The 25,805-nt window shown below is 27.6% G+C and overlaps 1 protein-coding gene and 1 pseudogene across 1 annotated transcript; both read right to left on the bottom strand.

Annotated features, from left to right (window-relative positions):
* Positions 1 to 124: 124 nt before the first annotated feature.
* Positions 125 to 6,831, bottom strand: LOC149054534 (uncharacterized; annotated as a pseudogene).
* Positions 6,832 to 9,593: 2,762 nt separating this feature from the next.
* On the bottom strand, positions 9,594 to 14,214 carry LOC149054533 (uncharacterized). The gene is made up of 7 exons (XM_089230115.1): positions 14,169 to 14,214; positions 13,255 to 13,383; positions 12,578 to 12,787; positions 11,591 to 11,674; positions 10,268 to 10,515; positions 9,981 to 10,143; positions 9,594 to 9,918 (listed from the first exon to the last, which is right to left on the bottom strand). Exons 1-7 carry the CDS (start codon positions 14,212 to 14,214, stop codon positions 9,794 to 9,796), a joined length of 1,005 nt encoding a protein of 334 aa, XP_089086241.1. The 3' UTR covers positions 9,594 to 9,793.
* Between the last annotated feature and the right edge of the window lie 11,591 nt (positions 14,215 to 25,805).

Raw genomic sequence — 25,805 nt, 5'->3', positions numbered from 1 at the left:
TATTATATTTATATACATTGATTTTAATAAGTAGTAGGTAGTTATATAGGTAAGTTTAGGTAATATAAAATATAGGTAACATAATAATTCAGATCATATAAAAAATAAAAAAGTTAATATACTATTATGCTGAATGCAATAAAGGAAAAACAATAAAAAATTGTTTGTAAGGCAAAACAACATACTTCATGCAAACCTTAGAAATAGGCCATACTTTTAGATTCGATAATTTTTCTACTTTATAAATACCAATAGTAGAACTTTCACAAGGCACTGTAAAAAAGTTATTTTTTACAAGAAATTTTCTTCCAACAATCAACAATTACAGAAGATTGTAACTCTGTGGAAAAACAAATATTTTCTACTATTACAATAGCATTACTTGTCGTTGCACAGCAATTATTGGGTGATACTATTTTAATTACAAAATCATAAAATTACAATGTTTTATACTGTGGCCCTTTACAATTTACAGGTAAAGGTCCACTACAATGCATATTTGATAATATAGGAAAATTGCCAGATGGAATTGATTGGAAAGAAAAGAAATGATCATCAGAGAACAATTGTGCTAGTCGTTTTCCAATTTGTTCTAACGGTTTATTTTTCCCTCTAATCATATTTTTTAATTTTTGAAGAAAATTTTCAAACGGAAATGCAGAAATTGAGTCGAGTGTAAACGCATCAATCATAGGTGCAAAATGTTGTGCGTCATCTACTAAATGTATTAGCCCATGAAAATTGTGAGTTATAAAGCTCTCACTATAGAGAGTCATAAACGTTTGCACAAAATGTTGTAAAAGAGATCTTGCATATTCCCTCATTTCTTCATTGTTGCATGTTTTTGGATTAAGCAGTATAGACATTGCCACATTTAATGTTAAAAAATTATTATATTTGTTGTCATCTAAAACACCTTTTAAAGCTACTACCGCAAGGTACAACATAAAAGATCGATACTCAACTCCTTTCCACCTCAAAAGATACTTAAGTTCACGAGGCTTCCTTGCAAACTCTGATGGTAAATTTAAACGGTTATTGTACATAAAATCTGATACTTTTTGTATTAGTTGGCGTGATAACTTAAATGGTATAACTCCATCATACCATGTTAATAACATAGTGCGCATTACTCCCAGGCAAACAAAATGTAAATAATCTAAAATTATTGACTTAACAAAATCAATGCTAGGTATTTTTGTCAATGGTGTATCAGACTGTCTATAATTTGTATCAACCCAATTAATGAAGTCTTCATTAGTTCTTGGTGCAGAACTTAATTCAGTAAAAACACGCTTGTTACCCACAGTAATACCATGGACTGTGCATTTAGTGCAAGATGAATATCCACCGTGACCTTTAATACCCAATATGTCTTTCTTTGCTGGGGCATCACAACAAAAACCAACAATTTTTACTGAAATTACACTACCATTTTCATTACATATACCTCTTTCTGTTAAAACTATAACTTCATCAACAAAAGTTTGAAGAAATTGAGCCATATCATTAGGTTTCTGTAAACCATAATAAATTCCGACAGGAAATATATTTTTTTTAAATTGTAGAATATTAACGACTGAAATTAATATTGGAATAACTTGTCCTGCAGAACTTTTGAAAATAGGAAGACCGTCAACATTCACTATTAATTTTAATTCTTGTATTTCATTAATTAATGGACAACTTTTAAGCAAACGTTTTAACTGGGTTTCCAATCCAATATGTAAATAATGGCCAGGTTCAATATTCTTTTTTTCAAACACAATATTTGTTTTTAATAAGGTTCTGGCATCAGATGGCAAAATTGTATTTAAGATAGTAACATTTTCTTTCAAGCCAACTAACAAAGCAGATAAAGATACATCAGTAATATTATATTTAATAGACCAATTTCGAAGAAATTTATTAATATCTAAAGACTGATTATTAGTGTTGCATATTCAGCATTTATATTATATGATATTACACCTATACTGTTTATACTAACAATAATCATAAGTATCATATTACGATCGGTGGGGACTGTCCATCGGTTATTAGCGAGTAGAAATATATTGTACGTCATTACGATTTATACTGTCAACAATAAATGTCTATATAATACGTTTATGTTATTATTTATATTTATAATACATAACAAATTGGCGACGAAGAAAATAATAATTTAATCGTAATCACTAGTGCATTAGAAGTTTCAAGTATTGTATTCATACTAATACAAAATGGCAACTCCTAAGACAGAATCCATAACGAACTTCAATCAAGTTATGGGGTCACCTGGAAACTTTGAAACAGGTATGGATATCACAATTTTTGAGTCAAAATTGACAAATTTTTTTTTGGCAAATGCCATCGAAAATAATATTCAAAAAAGAGCCATTCTATTATCATCAGTCAGTGAGGAAATTCACAAAGTACTTTTTTAGTTTATGTGTTCCTAGCACGCCAAACGATGTTGAGTATGAAACTCTAATGAAAAGTTTGAACAAATATTTCAAACCAATAAAATCGTACTTCGCGGCTAGGTATACATTTTATCAAGCTAAACAAAGACAAGATGAATCGGTGTGCCAATGGGGAGCACGTGTCAAAAATCTTGCTTCAAAATGTGGGTTTTCGTCGGAACTAACAACAGTCATTAGAGACATATTTGTTGTCGGAATGGGTTCAGGACCAATCCAAGATCGTCTGTTAGAAGAGGATGCCTCAAAAATTGGAGTTCCATATTCAAATCTAATGGAAATCGCGACAGCCAAAGAAGCTGCAATAAATGACAAGAGTGGCTGGAAAAAAGAAGAATACGCAGACTTGAAGTACCAACAAAAAAATAATGGACATACTGCCAAGAAGGGGTTCAACACATACAAGGAGTCAAAAATCAAATGCGGAATTTGTGGCCGTTCCAATCATTTTCAAAAAGACTGCAGATACAAGGGCTTCGAGTGCAACAATTGTGGTGAAAAAGGTCATTTGTCCACCGTATGTAAAAAGGGTATGAAAGAAAAGAAAAATATAAAAACACAAAATAAATTTTTGTATGATAATAATGATGATGACGAAACAGTTAATTATGATCTTTCGAATACTTTTTTTTCCATAATTGATCAAAATTTTCAAAATAAAGCGGTAAAACCGTTTACAGTTAATTTAATTGTACAAAACAATAATGTAAGCTTCGAAATTGATACCGGTTCACAACATAGCGTAATTTCAAAAAGATTATATCATCAACTGTTTAGTCATATCAAATTAAAAAAAAAATGACATTTCGCTATCTGATTACGTCGGCAACGACATTAAACCGATAGGAAAAATATTTGTCGATTCGGTGTACCAAAATAAAAAATTTACAATGTGCCTTTATGTTATCGACAATGGTGGTCCTCCATTAATAGGTCGAAATGATATAAAAAAACATAAAATGTTTTACCTTGTTTAGTATTGAAAATGACGTAAGTGTCGATAGTATTATAAAAAAATATAACAATGTTTTTAAAGATGAAATAGGCACTTTTAACAAATACGAAATTTCATTAAATATCAAAGCGGCGGCAGTACCTAAATTTTACAAACATAGGTCTATTCCATTAGCATTAAAGGGAAAAGTTGAAACCGAAATTGAGCGTTTAATCAAAAGCAACATTTTAGTTTCCGTCGACCACAGCGAATGGGCAACTCCAATAGTACCAATATTAAAACCAGACGGCACGGTTAGAATTTGCGGTGATTTTAAAATAACAATAAATCCGGTATTAGAAGGGACTGAATACCCTCTTCCAAAAATAGAACATTTATATGCAAATATTAGTGGTTCAAAATATTTTTCGAAAATAGATTTAAAAGACGCATACCAACAAATGGTTATTAAAGAACCTGATCGCAAATATACCACTATTAACACACATAAAGGTTTATTTAGCTATACACGCAACCCTTTTGGAATAAAGTCGTCAGCAGGGGAGTTTCAAAAAGCTATGGAAACTTCAACAGCAGGTCTTGAGGGCATAGGTATATTCCAAGACGACATTATTGTTGCAGGTTCCACTATCACAGAGCACAATGCTCGTTTAGACAAATTACTAAATGTATTGTCAAATGCAGGTTTAAGAGTAAAGTTGAATAAATGCAAATTTATGCAAAAGTCAATTGAATATTTGGGTCACAGGTTAGATGAAAATGGTTTACACACACTAACAAAACACACAGATGTTATAAACGATGCCATTGTCCCAGAAAATAAAACATTGCTAAAATCATTTTTAGGTTTAGTTACGTATTATATAAAATTTATTCCAAACGCTGCAAATATTTTAAAACCATTGTACACTCTTTTACGTAACGGCAGTGAATGGAATTGGACACCAAAATGTGACCAAGCATTCAATAAAGTCAAACAAATTTTAATTTCGAAACCCGTATTGGCATATTATGATCATAATATTCCGATTAAACTCGTTGTAGACTCATCATCTTATGCACTAGGCGCAGTTCTTTCCCATGTGTACCTAGATCGGACTGAAAAACCTATAGCATATGCATCAAGAGTTCTATCTGAGTCAGAATGTAAATTTCCACAAATTGAAAAAGAAGCTTTAGCAATTATTTACGGGGTTACGAAATTTTATGACTATTTATATGGTAGGCATTTTCTATTAGAAACCGACCATAAACCGTTAATATATATTTTCGGTGATAAGAAAGGTATCCCAATTTACGCGGCTAATAGATTACAACGATGGGCCTATGTTTTATAATCATTCGATTTCGACATAAAATATGTAAAATCCGAAGATAATACAGCCGATTTTTTATCACGAACAAAAAGTTCAAAATTAAAAATTGAAAATCATAATGAAGAATGTATTAGTTTTAATTTTATTCACGAACAATCACCTTTCACATTAGACTGGTCTAAAATAAAAATTGAAACAAGTAGAGACACAATTCTCGCCAAAGTATTAAACGCAGTCAAAACAGGAGAATGGAATAGTGATTTTTCTAAAAATTTAGAACTTAATTCATATAATTTACGAAAAACTCAAATTGCAGTGGAACAGGGATGTCTATTATGGGGTTACCGTGTTATTATACCAGCTAAATTTCGAAATAATATACTCAAGGAACTTCATTCGTGTCATATGGGTTCTTCCAGTATGAAAAGTTTAGCGAGATCATACTTTTGGTGGCCAGGAATGGACAAAGAAATCGAAAATATCACACAAAGTTGCGACAATTGTATTAATGTCAGGCAAAATCCGCCAAAATCTGTAACATCACCTTGGAAATGGCCAGAAAAACCGTGGACTAGAGTGCATTGCGATTTTCTTGGTCCATTTCAAAATAAATATTTTTTTGTCATTGTTGACGCAACCACAAAATGGTTAGAAGTATTTCAAATAAATTTTATGACAGCAGAAATTGTTATTCAAAAATTTTCAGAAACGATAGCACGATTTGGAATTCCAAAAACAATTACATCAGATGGTGCAAAATGTTTCACTGGTTTTGAATTTCAAGCATATTGCAAAAATCTAGGTATAAGGCATATGACAGGCGCTCCATTTCACCCAGAATCAAACGGCTGTGCGGAATCAGCAGTCAAAACAATAAAAAAATTGTTTTAAAAATGCTCGACTGCACAATCCCAATTAAATAAATTTCTTTTGATGTATCGTAATACACCTCATTCAACAACACGAGAAACGCCAGCTAAACTAATGTTAGGTCGATCAACACGTTTACAATTTGACGCGTTAATGCCGAATACAAGTGAAGTGGTTATTGAACGACAAATATCACAAATAAACAATAGTGGTAATAGGATAGTATCATTCAATACAGGTGATAATGTTTTAGCTAGAGATTATAGGAATAATAACAATAAATGGCAAAAGGGTAAAATTATCAAATCCATTAGTTGTAATTCACACGATGTAGAGCTCGATGACGGAACTATTTGGAAGAGACACAATGATCAATTACTCATTGATAAATCGCTGACACCAGCGAATAATTCAATTTCACTTACACCCACTAGACAAATAAATGAAAATACTGAAAATATCGAAACCGTAGGTGCAAAACAAAATTCTGATACTATAATAATAAATAAAACACCCAGACCAATTAGATCTAGAAAACCACCTCAGCGATATTCTCCAAGTGATTATAATTAATGTAATTAAACTTACTAACACACTAACATAGCGATTAAGCAATACACAAAATACTACTTATATATATTATATATTTTTTTTTTTAAGGAAAAAGATGTTGCATATTCAGCATTTATATTATATGATATTACACCTATACTGTTTATACTAACAATAATCATAAGTATCATATTACGATCGGTGGGGACTGTCCATCGGTTATTAGCGAGTAGAAATATATTGTACGTCATTACGATTTATACTGTCAACAATAAATGTCTATATAATACGTTTATGTTATTATTTATATTTATAATACATAACAATTAGCATCTTCATTTACATCAACAGGTGAAAATAATACTAGTGGAGACCCGGGTGGAGACAAATCAAAATTAAACTGAAAAAATTGTTCATTATCACTAGATGTACTGCTTGGAGACTGGTTATTTTCAGAAAATGTTGTTTGATGCTTTTCAATCTCTGTATTATAATTTTCTGAAGATACAGGATCAAGAACAATTGAAAAATTTGTATTTTTAGCATTACTTGCTGTAGTATTTATTTTATTGTCACTATCATCAGACCAATGTGAACAACCAGCACTTTCATTTACTCTTCTTCTTTTACTCCTACTAGACAATTGATGAAATTGAAGTCGCTTTCTAGGCATTTTTTTCTAAAATAGGAAATTTATAAAATAAAACAAGAAAACAACCTAATTAGTAATCTTTATACTCGTACATCTAATAGCTAAATAAAAATAAAAAAAGTTTCATATTTGATATAAATAAGTAGTTTTTATAAATACCTACATCAAAATATTAAGGAATATTGTGATTATTAAAGTAACTAAGAAATAATAAAGTACCTAAGTTGCTATTTTTAATTTTTACTTTAAAGGTATTATTTTATTATAAGATATTTTTATTAAAATTTGAATGAATAGGTAATAGAAATTTGGAATTTAACAATAGGTAACAATAGGACATTTAAGTGAAAATTAAAGTAAACACCTAATACCAGTTTCAATAAATAGGTTTATAATAATTAAATTGCCATACAAGAGTAAAAATAATTGATTTGCAGAAAGTATAAAGAAAGTAAATTATATAATATATAATATATTATATATATACCTATTCTATTATCATGTTTTTCCCTAATCCATTGCAAAGTTAAAAAAAAAAGTTCCATTTGCATAATATAAATATGTTACTATATACCTAAGTATACTTATTATACCTAAAGCCTAACACCATAAAATAAATATTAAATAATAATAGTACATCAGTATATTCTCAAATCGATAAACACTTATTATTATTAATTAGCTTTAAATTATTTCGCTGCCACTATAATCTAAATATACCTAACTATAATAATTCTAGTAGTCTGATTATTTATAGGTATATGTAACGTAACTAATGTATATAAAATATAACAATGCTACATTTCAAAGTTTCAATATCTCACACATAATATTATATTTGTATTAGGTACAATAAAATAACCAGTTCGTTATTCTTTTATTTTTATTATTTTTATTATTTTTATTATTATTTTTATCTAATTTCATCCAAATTTAAATTTTAACATGCATATAAAAATAAGAAATAGAAATTGGAACATTTTATAAATATTTAACCACAAAATCACTTGGAAATTATGATAACTTCAAATGCATGTAAATAATAATAGCGAATAACATAAACAGCTGTATAAAACAACTCATGAGGAACTTTGTATTAAATTCACAAGCTTTTTGACTAGGTAAGCAAAAATTGTTTTAAAAATACCTAAATATGAGAACATAATAGTATCAGATCAAATTTGTATAACAATAATTATTTAAATGTCGGCATAGCGTGCTAATACTATGATAACGTGTTGTTCCTATATTAAATTAAAATACTAGATAGTAAATAATAATATTTGAATTAACAACAATATAAAATGACTTACCTGTACAAAATAACTGAAGATGACGTCTTCTATGTACAGAACAATCTCTTTATTTATTTTAATGATGCAGGACGCGTTTAGAGTTACGAGAGACTTGCGAATAAATATCGATAAGAACTTAGAACAGCCAACAGGCAACAGTTGTACTACACAGGCGTATCGCGTATTGCCACTATTGCGTATAATATTATTATGATATAATTTAAGTTATTTATATCAGGGTATTATAACTATGAAAGTATAAACGCAATTTACACATCCGAATCGATCAGAAATATTAACATCACGATATAAATGATATAATATAAACTATAACCACACTTTATGTTATCATTCTGTATTTCAGTGCTATACTATTTTTATTTTTAAACCAACGGACAATTATATGCGATAACAAAATATAAACCACGTTTTGTCCGTGCGCACTAGCGCACTCATCCTACACGCAATCCGGACACCGCTAGCGAGAGCGTTATAGTGTCGACCGCCCGACTAAAATAATTAAATTATTGTGACAGTTGCATACTTGCGTGTACTGAGATGTATATAGTATAATAAGACTATTACATTTTTGATTCCACTCGCGCATATTATACTTTTATTCTTGTGATGATTACACGACACACATACTTACATTATACTTCGCTTATATAACTATATTATATACAATACATAATAATTTCGATGGAGTACCTGTATATTGTATATATGTATACCTAGTACGCCTACTTGGGAATTAAGAGTTATATATATTAGATATAATAATAATCCCAGACAGCAAAATTATATTTTGTAAATATTTTCAAAAAATGTTTAAATTAATAATAATATTCTCAATTTATTTCAATTGCATGTCACTAATATAGTTTTAAAGTTCAAAAAATATTCTAACGTTTTTAATTGTCCACTTGATATTGTGTTGAAAGAATATTATGTTTTTAACCAGTGTAAAATATTATATTAAAAACGATAACTGAATATTCCTCTAACATTTTGAACTGTTTACTGGAACATTGTAAAAGTTGTATCAAAATAATTTTCATACCAGTAAAATGTTCCTAAAACATTTTGGTTATCAGAAAAAAATATTTTAGAAATTTTTTGAAAAAGTATTAATTATTGAAACTTATTAATGAATATACACACTTGCTTATCAGTTATATTATATATAATTGCTTGCCTTACTCATCCACTAAAACTATGTTACAATTAATGGATAAAAATATTATTATTAATATAATTATAGAAATAACATATATTTTAAGCTTAATATATTCAAGAAAAATAACAAAATGGTTTTATTTCTATAATCAATTTATTAATTCTGTAGTTAAACAAAAAATATCCATCGCGGAACAAATTAACTTATTTGACATATTTTATTAATAACTATACAAAAAAATTCTTCCCAAACCAATTCATACTTGCATATCTAAATTAATAAAAGCATAAAAAAATATCCGACTCGGATCAATTAGTTTTACATATTTTATTTAAAATAACAAAAACAAAAATTCTCCTTGGATCAATTTAAAATTGTATACATCAACAAAAGTATAAAAAATATCCATCTGATCAATATTAATAATTTTACATATTTTATTATAAATAACGAAAAATATCCTTCTTGGATTTTGTATAAATAATATTATTAAATTTAATCAAATAATTTATGATTTGTCTATGTTTTTATGATTCATCAATCTAAATTTGGCATGTGCTATCCAAGTTGCAAGCGGTACATCAAACTCTTTGTCAATTAAATTGTTAAACTTTCGGTGGACCCTAATGGCATCTGTGAAATATAAGACACTATTTTAGTATTTTAATTAAAGAACAAATTAGTATCTAATTTACCAATCAGTAAACGATAAATTCCAAGTTTTTGAAAACTCTTCTTCTTTTTAAAACCTTGTAAGGAGTATTCTACTAAAATTTCATCTTTAAACATTTTTGACATTAATCGCCGCACGCTGTCACCAACATTTTTTATACCAACCATTAATGATAATTTTGAGGACTGGAAGTAAAATAAAATATATTAATGTATTAAATAAATAAATAATAATACATTGATCATGTAGGTATATTGTTCCATATTATATTTATGAGACTAATTTATAAGTAATACATAGTAGACTTACTATATTAGATCTGAAGTGTTTATCATTTTCAATTTGTCTTTCAAAATGTTCAAGTTCATCATTTGATTTGATTGGAAATATTTCATCTAGAATAAAAGTTTCTTGAAATTCATTTGATAAGGTTGATGAATTCACAGGCCTATTTTGAATGCTATCCAAAATTAAATGAGACGCATTTACTGTATGAGTTAATCCAGCAATATCGTACTTCACTTTTGTTAATGTACTTATAACAAAGTTTTGAAAATCTGTAACAATATTAGTAACATATATAGTTTTACAAGGGATAGTTGTATACAACATTGTTTTAATATTGCATTTAAATTTGTATTAGTATTCAATATTAAGAGGTATTTTTTCTATTAAAACCATTACTAAACATAAAAATTCAAAAGGTTTATTTAGTTTTCATAGATAAATTATAAATAAATATAAATTAACAATATAGTCATTTAATATCTTTTGTAAATAAAATTTAACTTTTGTTTAGTTGTTACTCTGAATAAGTTAATAAATAATTGTTTGGTTAATAGAAAGTATTAGCTAATTTTAGGATATACAGATTTAAATAATACATTGTAATTTCTAAATAGTAATATACAAAAAGATATAAATTAAATTACTTACATCTAATGGTTAAGTGGCACAGAAGTTTTTAGTAATTATAATTATATTAATAATAATTTATTCAAACGAATAAACCGGGTTATTATATATATTATTATATTAATAATTATGTAGAATTTGAAAGCTATTAACTCCTTCAATAAAATCAATGTTAGATTTAATAATAATAGAGTATTGATATAGACCAATGTTTCTCAACATATGGTACTAGTGGTACTTAAAAAGCTCATAGATGGTGCGTGAAGAAAATCTTTCTTTATGAAAAAATGGAATGGATTAATATTATTTGGTTTATTTAATATTAATAATAATATGAATAATAGTTGTACATAACATTTTATTTTATTTTTGTGCATTAAATGCTTATATTATTATTATAATTTATTGTAGTTCCAAATAAAATAAATTCCTATACATGGTAAAATAGCGTATATACTTTTGATAAAAAAAAAGGTTATTTGGTTAAGTGGAACATGAACATTTTTAAGCTATGTATGCGTGGTACTTTGATATAAAAAGGTTAAGAACCGCTGATGTAGACCGACCATATAATTTGTAAATTTGTAATTTTAATATAAAAACATAATAATATATATTATGAAACTCATCAAATAAATATTATTATTTATAATATTAAAATTACAATATGCATTATATTATAATTTATATAATATACTACTATAATTTTTAACTTACCTTCAGGAGGCATTGAAAAAGAAGCATTTTGTTTTTGTTTGTTGTTTTTCATGTTAGAAGATGTAGAAACTGAGACTGTATCATCTATATGAATTACATAATATATGTATAATATAATATACGATTAATAATATATATATTATTTTTTATTTATAAGAATAATAAATACTAAATATTATGAATTGAGTTAGGATGTTGATGACTTTTGCATTTTTTTTCCTTTTATTCTGTACAATGCTATCCTAGCTAAAAATTTGTTTCATGCTCCCTTGATGCAGAATATTCTAATTTTATTTTGCATTTTTTTCATTTTTAGCTATAAATGCATTTTTTTTGTTTTTTAATGTCATTTTTCAACATTTTTAAGTCTTTTTCATCTTTTAGGGCATTTTTTGTACTTTTTATACAATGTGGGGCATTTTTCACAAATTATAGATTTTAGGGCAAATGTTACACCCAAGTTTGGAAACAAATTTAATTTATTTAAAATCTAACTTTGGATTTGGCCTATTAGTAAAAAATAATTTTAATATTATTATTGTGGGGTTTTTGTTGTGATTACAAATATTTATTAACTGATCGACGTCGTCGTCTTTTGTTCGATAACATCAGACACATATTAATTGTACAGTGCAACAATGCAATATGAATATTATTATAACATCAACATCCTAACACTAATAATGAAAATATGTTTAATATAATTTTTTTTTATTTATATTTTACTTTTTAATTTATTTTTAATATTGAAATTTATTTATAAATTATTTAAATGCTTCTACTACTACACCCATTATTATACCCATATCTCTAATAAAAATTATTATTTATAAATAAGTTTTTTCACTTACTTAATTAGTATTTTAGATAATTTTTTGAAGTTTTTAGGGCATTTTTGTGTGTTTTTTAGGTCATCAACATCCTAACTCTAATTATAAACATAGAATTACAAATAAACTTGAACTTTATTGTAATATATTATTTTACCTGAATTAAAGCGTTTAGACGAAGGTTCAGATGAAAACAAAGTTCTTTTAACTGAATTGGTTTGTGGTGTACATTGGCTGGTAGATCCATGTGAGAACCTTTGCGTAGAATGTAGCGGACTGATATTTTCAACAATAATTTTCCCAATTGGTGAATTCATCATTGTAATGTTTAAATTATTTGGTGAACATTTATCAGGTGTTGTATGAACTGAGTACAAATATTTATAATTAGTATGGGTTACAAATTACAATCAACTAAACATAATTATGAAGATGATATTGTTATGTATAATATATTATGTTATATAATATATATTATATAAAAAAAAAAAATATATTTTTGATTTTTGAATTTATAATATTTTTTACGTTAATAATTAGATCAATTATTCACTGAACAAAAATATTGAAATTATAAACATTTGTAATAAAACAAATAAATGTTTTATTGCTATCAGTTTTTTTAAAAACCAAATTTACAAATTGACTGTTTTGAATTTTTTCATTCAACTTAATAATAATCAATAATTTTTTTATTTTTCAGTATTAAAAAATAAAAATAAATAATCTTATATTATATACTAAGCACAATTGTCTATAAATTAAATATATTAATTCAACAATGTATTTAATTTTTCAGACTGTTATACGTATACCATGCATACTTGTATTTACCTGCAATTTTAGCAGGTTGACTACAACTGTACTCAGGATCTTTATCAGAATCGTAAATAAGACTATTTTCGCTTTCAGATCGAATTAGATTACAATTACTATTTTTCTTGGTTGAAAATTTCTCATTATCTATTAAATACAAATAATAAAATCATAAAATTATATCAAAATAGTAAAATATGAATAATGAATACATTTATAAAAACTGAATATTATAAGAGGTGTTCATCATATATTTATATATAATAATATTATTATACATAAAATTATACACAATTAAATATTTAGATTTTTAATAGCTTGTTTGAAGTATTGTTTTAAGCCTTAACGTATACTTTTAAATAATATTACAGTAATAGAGTAATTATATTATTATTATAGGTATGTTGGATGATGAGTTAACACTTAACTTTAAATTGATATTGAAGACTAAAGAGTGGTACTGTGACCTACCTTCAAGTGTCTTAGAAATTCCTAACCGTCGGCAGAACCCTTACAACAGACCCCCTTTTATATGGTCCTTACTAAAAGAGTGGGGGCTTTGGTCATGGCGACTTGTATTTGGCTCACACTAGCATTTAATAATATAGGAAACCATTTCCTTTTGAATTTTGATGGTTAGCTCTTCCCTAATAGTATGTGTAATATGAAATTACTTTTTTAACTAAAACATTACAATGAGATTCACATTACTCTTACCATAATATTTATATTGCCAATTGTCTGATTAATTGTGAATGGGTTATGTGTGAATATAATATATAGGATTATATATTTATTAAGTAGCTACGTAACAATCGACATAGCCAATGTATCCAATATATCACAGTTTTATAAAATATTTCAAGCACAAGTATCAGAAATGCCAGATAATTTACTCAAATACTTAAGTCATGCGAAAAAAAATTGTCTACCAGTACCCAATTTTACATAATTGTGTGAACTGCATTTCATAAGCATGCTGAATAATATAAGTTATAACTCACAAAGTTATAATTCATAACAATTACGTAATAATATTACTAATTACTATTATAATAATTAAAATACCATATCATATACTTACGGCTTTCGGATAGGTAGATATTATTCTTTTTAATGTCAGTAGTAGTTCAGACTCAGAGTTCTCTTTTTAGCAATAAAATATGATCGCTTAACAATTATACTGACGGACTTGACAAACTTCTAAGTTCTAATGAACCTATAATCTAAAATATTTGAATTTAGCGTTGTGCTCGACAGCAGGCTTATTCTCCGATTTTCGGCACTCTGGTTAATATAAAGTAATAAAGTATAAACAAAAAAAAAAGAACAAACTCATCGACCGTTATCGTTATTGCGCATTATTGTTGCCAACTGCATAAGCGCTTTTAATAATAATAATATAATGACTAGTGAGTAGTGACAACCCGCACGCTGGACGTAAATAAAATAAATATTATCAACATCGCACCGCCAGAAAATAACAACCTATCTATATTTAGCCATATTTGTATTTCTTTTATTATGATATTATATTTGAATCCGTTTACGAATTCTATAATTAGCCACGTTCTTTTGAGCTCGCCGTGGAGTGCGTGTTCAAAAGAATCGTCACCCCTCGACTCTCTTCCTGCAACACTGATAGCATGGTGGAATGAGAGAGTGAAGTGCAGGACGGCCAGGACGTCCTTCTCTCTCCCACTAGTCACTACCCTATGCTATACTTTATTATTATTATATTTATAAAATTATAAATTTTAATACTCTGTTAACTGTTATCTATTTGTGCCTCTGCTGCTGCAGCAGTGCTTGCACATAGGTATATGATATCTGAGATAGTGATCATTGATCAAAAACCGATATCGACTTCGATTCCGATTTCCGTTTCAACATAATATATAAATAATTTTATTTTATATCCGATTGTGTTTAAAATAATATAATAAAAATAAATAATTTTTACAAGCAATATTATTTAATTTGCAAACAATATCCTGAATATACTTTCCAAATAAATTGTTTATCAATCATATAATATACAATAATTTCCGTAAACGAATTAAAATTTCGTTCAAACTTCAAAATGAGACGGGCACTCCCATTTTTATAATATCTTATATATATTTATCTTATATTATGTTTATTACAATATTGTATTACAATTTATATATCATGTAGGTAGGTCGGTATATATTCAATATGCTGGTTAAATACTGTATAATTTTATTATACAATATACTTAAGTGATTAGTTAGAAATGTTAGAATACTGATCCGAAGCCTAATGTAAATTGTAATATATTATATATATAATATTATTATAATATATTATATTTTCGCTCTTCACAGCATATTATTAAATTAATTCAGGTGAATCATTTTTGAAACCCCATAATAGCAATATTATTTTCAATTCCAATTTATATTTTTTCAGAATATTCTCATTAAGTTAAATTAAAATATTTAGAAACTAAACAGACTAAAATATTATTATAATTTGTCAATGAAAATATTATTTTGAATTCTGATTTAAATATTTGCAGAATAGTCCCACGAAGTCAAAGTTAAAATATTATATTTCTAATTTAGTTAAAAATGAATTACAATATTATGTATTAAATATAATGATTAAAAAATTCTTAAAATATAATTATAAAATGAATAATAAAATATTATAGTTTTAACTTAGATAACATATTTCTAAAATATCAATGTTACGGTTTTGCTATCTGGGATGTACATAATATTATAATATACTAGCTGCTGTCGGAAACTCGCTGTCCTGAAACTCGGGGGATAGGTGAGACTCGCTGAAGTGGGCGGTGGAGGCTAGGTACGACAATGTCGTCGTAGTTTTACATATAAAAATTTTTCCTGTTTAAAAACAAAAATTTGAGGAGGTGATAAGGATTTCTGATAATGCTTGGCGAACTCGTTACGAAGGCGGGAATGTTTGAATTTCGAGTTTGAGTGTCTAGATATATTCTCACATCACCTATGGCCTATGCAAATCGGCCATTGAATAATACGGCCTCCCGTCGCATGTCCGATGCTTTTTCGTATGTAAAAAATCGTCAATTTGAAATCAATGTTTCAGTGTCTAGCAAGTTAATCTCCTCAAGTGAATATCGATTAACATATGTGCAGCAGCTTGTCAGGTAGGCAATCCACCTGCGGTGGATTGCAGACCCTCTGTTCCGCGGCAATACATGAAATTCGGCTACTTTGGTAGTATATACCTATTCTGTACACGCATAATATATTATTATAAACATTTTAGAGCACACATGATTGTATTCGCCATGATAAACCCTAAGCAAATTTTATCATACACAGAGAAGTAACGTAAACCATACACACACACACATATATATATATTATATACCAGCCATTGAATTATACGGCCTCTCGTCGCATGTCCGATGCTTTTTCGTATGTAAAAAATCTTCAATTTGAAATCCATGTTTTGATGTCTAGCAAGTTAATCTCCCCAAGTGAATATCGATTAACATATGTGCAGCAGCTTATCAGGTAGGCAATCCACCTGCGGTGGATTGCAGACCCTCTGTTCCACGGCAATAAATAAAACTGCGCTACTTTGGTAGTAGATATATATCTATTTTGTCCACGAAAAATATATGAATAACAAAACGCATATAAACGTATTTAATCTGATAAACCAATAGCATTTGATCATATAGACAGTCAATTTTATAAATAACACGCAATTCGCAATAGAAATTCACGATGAATAATAATAAAGTATTAAGTGAATTAAGAAATTAATGAATATCACAAATAAAATGGTGTGCATGCCGTGTAGAAATTCTTATGATTAACCGAGTATGGTTTAGTCACAAATTAGTAATAAGTATTAATACAATGATGATTTATTTTATTGTGTTTCTGTTACATTTGCATTGATGAAATGAGTAATATAAAAGATATTCCTTTTATATATGTGTTTTTCTTCAAGGTGTTCCTATATAGTAAATTTTTTTTATATACCTATATAATCGAACCTACTTATATTAAAATTATATACGTCATCATAAGTTTGAACAAATTACTGCTGGAAGTTGTGTAGCCTATAGGTTATTGAATAATACTGAAGACAACATATTTTTTTTATAAGGAATTGGAATTTATTTAGTGTAACCAATGGCTTATTTTATATTATATACTACTATATACTATTTTGTATACTATACAGTATACACACACATAGCTTAATTAAATGGTTTTTTTTTCTTGAAAACGGTTTATTATGGAAGACGGATCGTAAATGGTTAGGTACCCATCAATTATCATTTATCGTCGTTGTGGGATATCCAAATACATTTAGGCATATAGCTCTAATTGGTTTTCAGTGATGGTGGAGCAACCTTCACTAAAAAAAGAACTAAGTAATAATATAACAAAAAATAATTAAATAAAATTCGAAAAAAATGCAAAAGATCTCAGGTGGCTATGTTATTTAAATGAGCCACCGCAATAACTTAGCTAGTCCTACAACTAACAATTTTATTATTATTAATTAATTAATAAATAATACGATGTACGCGTAGATATAAGATGCGAAGTGATTAACGGTGCTAAGCGATATCCAGAGACCACAGTATTTTCAAAAACACTTTTATCGATATCATTGATATCAATAAATAGATCACGCGTAGTTATTAAATATAACAGACTAAAAACACGGACTACCTAGTATTCAAGTATTTGTTGTAGGTATAATATGCAACAGTAATTCGAGTGACAAATTATGATCATTAGAACATTGGAAAATTATGAAAAAAAAAAAAAAAACGAAAAAAACATTAGGACATCGGTAAATTAAAAAAAATACAAAAAAAAGATCAAACAAATTAAATCAAATCATTAATTGTTATCATTAGAACTTCTTCTTTCCTTAAGCGGTCGGAGAAAAATCTGTCAAATTTATTATTCTACGCCGCCGGGATCGAACCCTATACCCTAACATCTAATGCCTAACGCCTAATCTACTGGGATATCCTACCGAGATACTGGATTGTGGAAAAACTTTAGCATTTAAACCGTTTTAATTTAGCGGCGATTAATACTAAAAACGTTTAAACGTGTGAATTATGTGTCAGTTAACCTTATAATATAGTAGGTATGTTTGTTTTTAATCGATGTGTTTATACTATTTCGGTATAGTATATCCATCTATGATTCTGTTCATATTGTACTAAGTTATGTTTCTATTCACTGTTTAGTCATAACATTTAGTTAACCTACCATTATTTTATTGCATATTGTAAGTAACAAAATTAATCAAGAAGTCATGTGAATACACAGCAATTTCTTTTTTGTTAGGTATAAAATCAAATCAAAACATATTGTAATATATACAAAATCATTGTGTATATTTTAAAAATACATATACACGGCTAAATAATTAAGTTCTAGGTAAATTTTAAATAATTTACAATTAGTCGTTACTTCTAAATGTAGTGTAATATCAATATATTATTTTTTATTTATTTTGATAGTCTATGTTTAAATAATTTTATTAAAATCAAACTATTGAAGTCCGTTTAACTAAATTTGCTTATTAATTTATTCTAATTCTAATGATTTTTACACAATTTATCAAAATAAGGGAGTTTAACATAATATGCATGTATGTATACTATTTAATAAAAATAACATTTCATTTTGTCAACAAACTGTTTTGTGACTATACTATTATATTACATTGATGTACATTTGTAGGCTTGGTTAAATAATTAACCTAACCAATATAGATTACCTACTTATAGAATCTACCTTGCCCATCATTAGCATAATTTAATACTGTATGCATTTCAGTACATATAGACTTTCATAACTAACACCGTCAATGAACTAAAGTGTTATTTAGATCTATCACATATTTAATAATTTATTTTGATAGTCTATGTTTGAGTAATTTTATTAAAATCAAACTATTGAAGTTGGTTTAACTAAATTTGCTTATTAATTTATTCCAATTCCAACGATTTTTACACAATTTGTCAAATTAAGGAAGTTTAACATTATATGCATGTACCTGTGTTTTATACTATTTAATACAAATAACATTTAATGTTGTCAACGAACTGTTTTGTGACTATACTATTATATTACATTGGTGTACATTTGTGGGCTTGGTTAAATAACTAACCTAACCAATATAGATTACCTACTTATAGAATCTACCTTGCCCAACAATAGCATAATTTAATACCGTATCCATTTCAGTACATATAGACTTTCATAACTAACACCGTCAATGAACTAAAGTGTTATTTAAATCTATCAAATATTTAAAAACAATAGGCTTTTCACAGTAGCTAACTTACCTATAAACAGTAATATTTAATAACACACTGACAATAATAGAGCCGGCGATGAACCAAAGCGTTAATATAATTACCAAAATATGCTTTTTCTGGTAAATTTGGGTAGGTATTTGATTATCACAAATGTATAGACTACTCATAGAACCTAAATTATTTATCAACAATAATATTTAATGTTTTATCCGTCCCATGAATGACATTCATACAGCCGTTAATAAATAAAACTGTCCATATTATTACTACTGGTGTAATTTAGTAACTATTTAATTACCACAAATGAATAAAAACTACATTGCCTATAAGTAATGATATTTAATAATGCATCCGTAGCAGTACATACTCACTTTTACTAAATTATTAACATTACCACCAAAATATTCTTTTCATGGTATAACCGAGTAGTTATTTAATCAATTTAATCATAAAAACCCTAAAGAGATTACATATACACAGATACTACGGTTGTCGATTAACCACCGTCGTATACTACTCATTACACCTATCGACAGCAATTAATATTAAACACCTTATCCGTAGCATCATATGATTACGTTCTTTGAGCCGTCGACGAACAAAAGTGTAAATAAATATTACATATTATTATATCACATGTAGTCGCACCTTTTATGTGCTGTGTTAAATATTTGGCTACTAACCGAGTAGCCGTTTTTGTAATAATTTATAAAAAGTAGGAACACTCAAACACCGTCGACATGAGCTTAAAATAAGGATTTCGAACAGACAAAAGACAGAATTAAACGTATTTAAAACAATATTTATTGAATCAAACAAAAACAGTATAATATTTATTATTATCAGTACAATAGGTAGGTACCGCACGTCTACGGGTTCGAAAATGAGTATACTACGCGAAAAAAGAGCAGTCGGCGGACTTAAAGACGAAAAAAAAAAACGAAAGTCGGCCGCGTTTTCGATTTTAAAAGAAACGCACTTGAATTAAACGTAAAAAAAGGCGACGGAAAAGGGCGTAAAAGCAGAAAAATCGAGTAAAAAGTCGAAAAAATGAGCGTAAAACGTTTCGAAAAATCTAAAACACGATATCTGTGACTGATGAGTGATACGATAACCGAAAAATCGTGATAGCTCGGCCGCCGCCGCGAGGAAGTAACGCGATTGGCCGGTCTTAAGAAACCCATGGAAGAAAAACGTAATTCTTCCATGGGTTGCTTAGAGCGATATATATAGGGATTCACGTTTTATATTATAAGATTATATAATCATGGGCGTACATCATAGATAACATTTTAGAGGGGGTCAAAATAAAAAAATTCTCAAAAATAAGATAATAATAATAGGAATATATTAGGTCCGGTAAAATTTATTGAGCAACAAGTTCATATTAATGTTTGTCCGGGGTGGGGGGGGGGAGTGCCCAAATCTTGCCCCACCTACACTATGTATACAATATGTAATATTATAATATTATATAATGATTTATAATATGTATATAATACATTATAATTATTTTATAATAAATATAAAATATTATACATTTAATTTATATTTTTTTTAAATTATTTAATAAAATATTTTTGTGTAAAACATAGTTAAAGAAGTAAAAAATATTTTCCTTAATATGTTTATTTAATAACATATTTAAAACATTAACATAATGTTTATTTAAAAATATTTGAAATAACATATATTAAAAATATTTATAAAATATTATTTTTAAAAAACGTTTTACCAATTAATGTTTTAATATTTTTAAAATATTGAATAAACATTTATGTGCTACTTGGGGTCTAGAATTGTGTGGTCCAGGTATTTAAATTACAGATTTATACGCGCCTCCTATTAATGTTATTATAACTTAAGTACTTGATTAAATTATGAATATTATAATTATTATGTTATTATAACGTTATTTAATCTTTAAAAAAAGTAATATTAAAAATAAAATATTTCTTTGACGTGCTCAGTATGTTTTTTTTTATAACATTGAAATTAAAACTACATACAAATATTATAATAACATAAAATAATATTAGTTTGCAAATATTCTTTACATATTTTGGGTTTGTTTAATTTAGAATATTTTGATTATAATTTCTAAAAAACATTTCCTGAACAATAAATAAATAATTTAAAATAACATTTAATTCTGAATGTTCTACGCGCATTTCAAAATTGTTGTTATTTTAAAATACTAAATTTGTTATAATACAGTAAATAATAATATAATATAGTATATATATAGTATATAATATAGTATAATATAGTATTATATAATACTATACTATATAATACTATATAATATAGTATTATCGTATAATTATCGTTTATATCAAACCGTAATCTAAAAACATCGTCACAGAGGAAATTCTATAGCGGAAATAAGTAACGTAAATATGATATGTGGGGGGCTGGGGAAACGTACGTATTGAACACTAATTATTTCAAAAATTATTAATGCTTTTGAAAATATTGTCTTACATAGTTTAAACTTGTTTAAAAACCAACATTTTTATTAAAATAATTTATTTTAAGATATTTTTTTATCCTTATCATTTTTTAAGTTTTTTACTTTTTTGAATGACAACAGAGTTTTAATTTCATATTCGAAAGCGGAATATTTTTCTAAGTATTTAAAGTTTAGATTGGCAGAGTGGAGTGGTACGGGGTTACCCCGCAAAATGTTTGTCCACTACTCCGCTTGACTAAACTTTAAATACTTATAACTCATATATTACTCGTCCTAAATTCGATTTTTATGAATCAAAATACTTAGAAAAATATTCTGCTTTGGTATATGAAATTAAAACTCTATTTTGTCATTCAAAAAAGTAAAAAACTTAAAAAATTATAAAGATAAAAAATATTTAAAAATATAATTTTTTAATAAAAACGTTGGGTTTTTAACAACTAGAAACTATGTAAATAATATTTTCAAAAACATTAATAATTTTTGAAATAATGAGTGTTCAATGATAAAAGAATCGTCCGGTATACTGGTGGCGTGAAAAATTTCTGATAATTGTAATTATGCTGGCAAAAAAATACTGAAAACAGTACTTTATTTCATTACATTTGTGTTGAATGTGCCGCGAAAACTTGTGATGTGCCGTGAATCAAAAAAGCTTGAGAACCACTGGGTTAATTATAGATTACACTTAAAGACGATGATGTACTATATAATCAAGGCCGGCTCTAGATACTAGATGGACAAAATATATACGTACACATAGGCAAAATCAAAATTTGCCACCCTTTCGTTTTTGTAGTTTAAATATCAGCATACGGCCCAGCCTATTACCGAAGATACCTATGCCGCCTCAGGCAAACGCCTGTGTTGCCGCTGTGCCTTCCGCCGGGCCTGATAATAATAGTATAATATGCTTGCTACGAGTCACTATAGTTATTATAATTATGTAGCCTACTCTCTACTGCGCAATGCGCATACATGGGCCTATGTATTTTATCACAATCTATTTATTGGAATTTCTTAGCTATGCGAAAATAATAAACTTTTTTATAATTTCTCACCATAAAAACAAAACTACAGTTTTTCATAAGTTAATTTAGTTAATATGTTATTTTTCCCTACGTTTGAAAAAATAACTGCGTCTAATTTCATTTTTAACCTCTCAAAAGTGTTAGCAAATCCACGTTCCTATAAGTATAATAAAATCGAATAAATGATGCTGAACAGCAGAAGTTGAAAATCGGAGCATTATTTTGACTCTTTATCGTGTTCGTGTATATGCACGATTGTTTGCGCCGGAATAATTCTTACACGTTTTTTAGCAGTGGACTACTCCGACTTGCGTCGATTTCGGAAAGGGTGACCTTTATGTATAATTTGTAATAACAAACAATATTTTTATATACATATAATATTCGTAAAATAAAAAAATAAAGGGAACAATAATAATGTGTAGTCATTCAAACTATATGTTACTATATTTAGATGACATTATTATTGCTGGTTCAAATATGTTAAAAATTGGAGAAATAAAATCCTATCTTAAGGAAAAATTTGAGATGGAGGACAATGGTGACCTCAATTATTTTTTGGGATTGAAAATAAATTATGACAAGACTGTTGGTAAATTATATATTAATCAAACACAATATTTAGAGGATGTATTGAAGAAATTTAATATGGATAATTGTAATACAATTTCAACTCCCATTGAGTCAAAATTAAATATCAAAGAAGATAATAAACAGGAATGCAACCAACCGTATAGACAACTTGTGGGTAGTCTCATGTATGCAATGTTGGGGTCACGTCCAGATTTAAGCTATGCTCTAAACTTCTTTTGTCGTTATCAAAGCAAACCAAATGAATGTCATTGGAACCATCTTAAAAGAGTTTTGAGATATGTTAAAGGAACACTAAATAATGGATTGTGTTCTCACAGACAGTCTAATAGCACTCAACTAATTGGTTTTGTTCGTGAAAAGGTGAAGGAAGGACTCATTGAACTAAAATATATTCCAACGTCAAATCAATTAGCAGATTTATTAACTAAAGGCCTAGAAAATGAACAATTCAAGCGATTATTGAAAACGATCATTGAATGAAAGAATTGTTGTTATTATTATTATTAATATTATTCAATTAATACTTGTATTTAATAAAAAAAATAAAAAAATAAAATACATATTATACATTGTTTGTTAAATTATATTAATGTACTATGCTTTAATCGATGGAGAGTATTGATAATATTATAATGATTGTTATTCGATTAACAGCTGCCAATAATTATATATATTTTGAGGTTATGTTTTTTTTTGCCTCATTCTGAGTAATCAACAACCTTTTCCCATAAAGTGGGTCTATAATTTCGGGCAACAAGCAATCCAAATAAAATCTAAAACAAATAAAATATTTATGTCATAGATATCACAGACACCCATGTATTACGCATATGAATAAATAATAATTATGTTCATTTTAATACTACTTAAATATATATATCACTTATTTCTTACGACTGAAGTTTTTTGACCATTTTCATTTCCCAAAAGGAAATATCAAAATGTACTTCTTCGACATTTATCCAATTTTTCGTGTACATTACGAAATAACACATCTTCAACTGACCCATTACTTGAAAGTAATAGACATGATCTTTTTTTAACATAATTTTTCCTTCATTAACCGAACAATATGGCAACTATAACATATTCCCCACATTTTAATACAAATTCGTTTTAGTATAGGCATGCTTGTAATATAATTTAATATCATTATACAAACCAATTTTTTTTCCATCGCTTCAATAGCACTGATTGTATCTTTGGCGGCGTATGGACATTTGATCTCCAAAACGAAATGTTCAACTAGTCCATCTATAAGATATTACATTTTGAGTTAAATACAATTAAAGAAACATTAATTAATATTTATGTACATAATACGTCCATATTTTATAAATAATTAAGCACCTGGGCTAGCTGCTAAGTATGGATACTCTCGATCGATAAACAAACCACACAACTGGACGGAAACTTGATGAAGTAACGCTTCAAAACTCGATCTGGCTAGGGGTTCAATTTCAATACCGTAAGCCATTGATTTGCACATAGCAGATGGTTTGTACAGCATTCCATGGACTTTTATCTTACAGCTTGTAAAGTCTCTCATTTTACATATCTCTCCGAATTTTGAAACTGTCAAACGTACTCGCCTTTCTTTAAGCCATATCTCACTATGACTTTGATCCTAAGTGATAAATTTACGAACTATAGCTGGATATTCAATTTTTTTCGAGAGAGCTGACATTTTCATTCCGTAGTTACGGAGGAGGTGATTTATACATTCAATTTTTTTTATTTTAAACTCTGTCCATAAGGCATTCGTTTAATTTATTAGTGACACTGCTGTCACCGTCACCTGAAATACATAAAAAAAAACATTTTACAACGAGGTGTGTTTTTTTTTTATACCCTTTTAAAGTTTTCTAACGATCTTTTACACAAACTAATGATCAATTTGGCTTTTTCTTAAAAACAATATAAAAATCCTATATTTAAACTAGCTGAAATTAATTATTGCCTACCGATAAGTTTACTATACTTTAGTCCATGCATATTTAAACTATTGGAAAACCCTTCCAATATACTATCCGCCTCCATGGCGGTGGATGGTTTTTTCCAATTAAGGGACCAAACGTGGACAGGTGGCTCAGTTTTTCTGTTTGTTGCTCGATGACAAATAGAACAGTAATTATTACGCACACCAACA

The sequence above is a fragment of the Diuraphis noxia genome, unplaced genomic scaffold, assembly GCF_037042655.1.
Source record: "Diuraphis noxia isolate RWA-SAM2 unplaced genomic scaffold, SU_Dnox_SAM2 contig0006, whole genome shotgun sequence".
NCBI classification, from domain to species: Eukaryota; Metazoa; Arthropoda; class Insecta; order Hemiptera; family Aphididae; genus Diuraphis; species Diuraphis noxia.
This window is presented reverse-complemented; position numbering and strand designations above follow the sequence as displayed.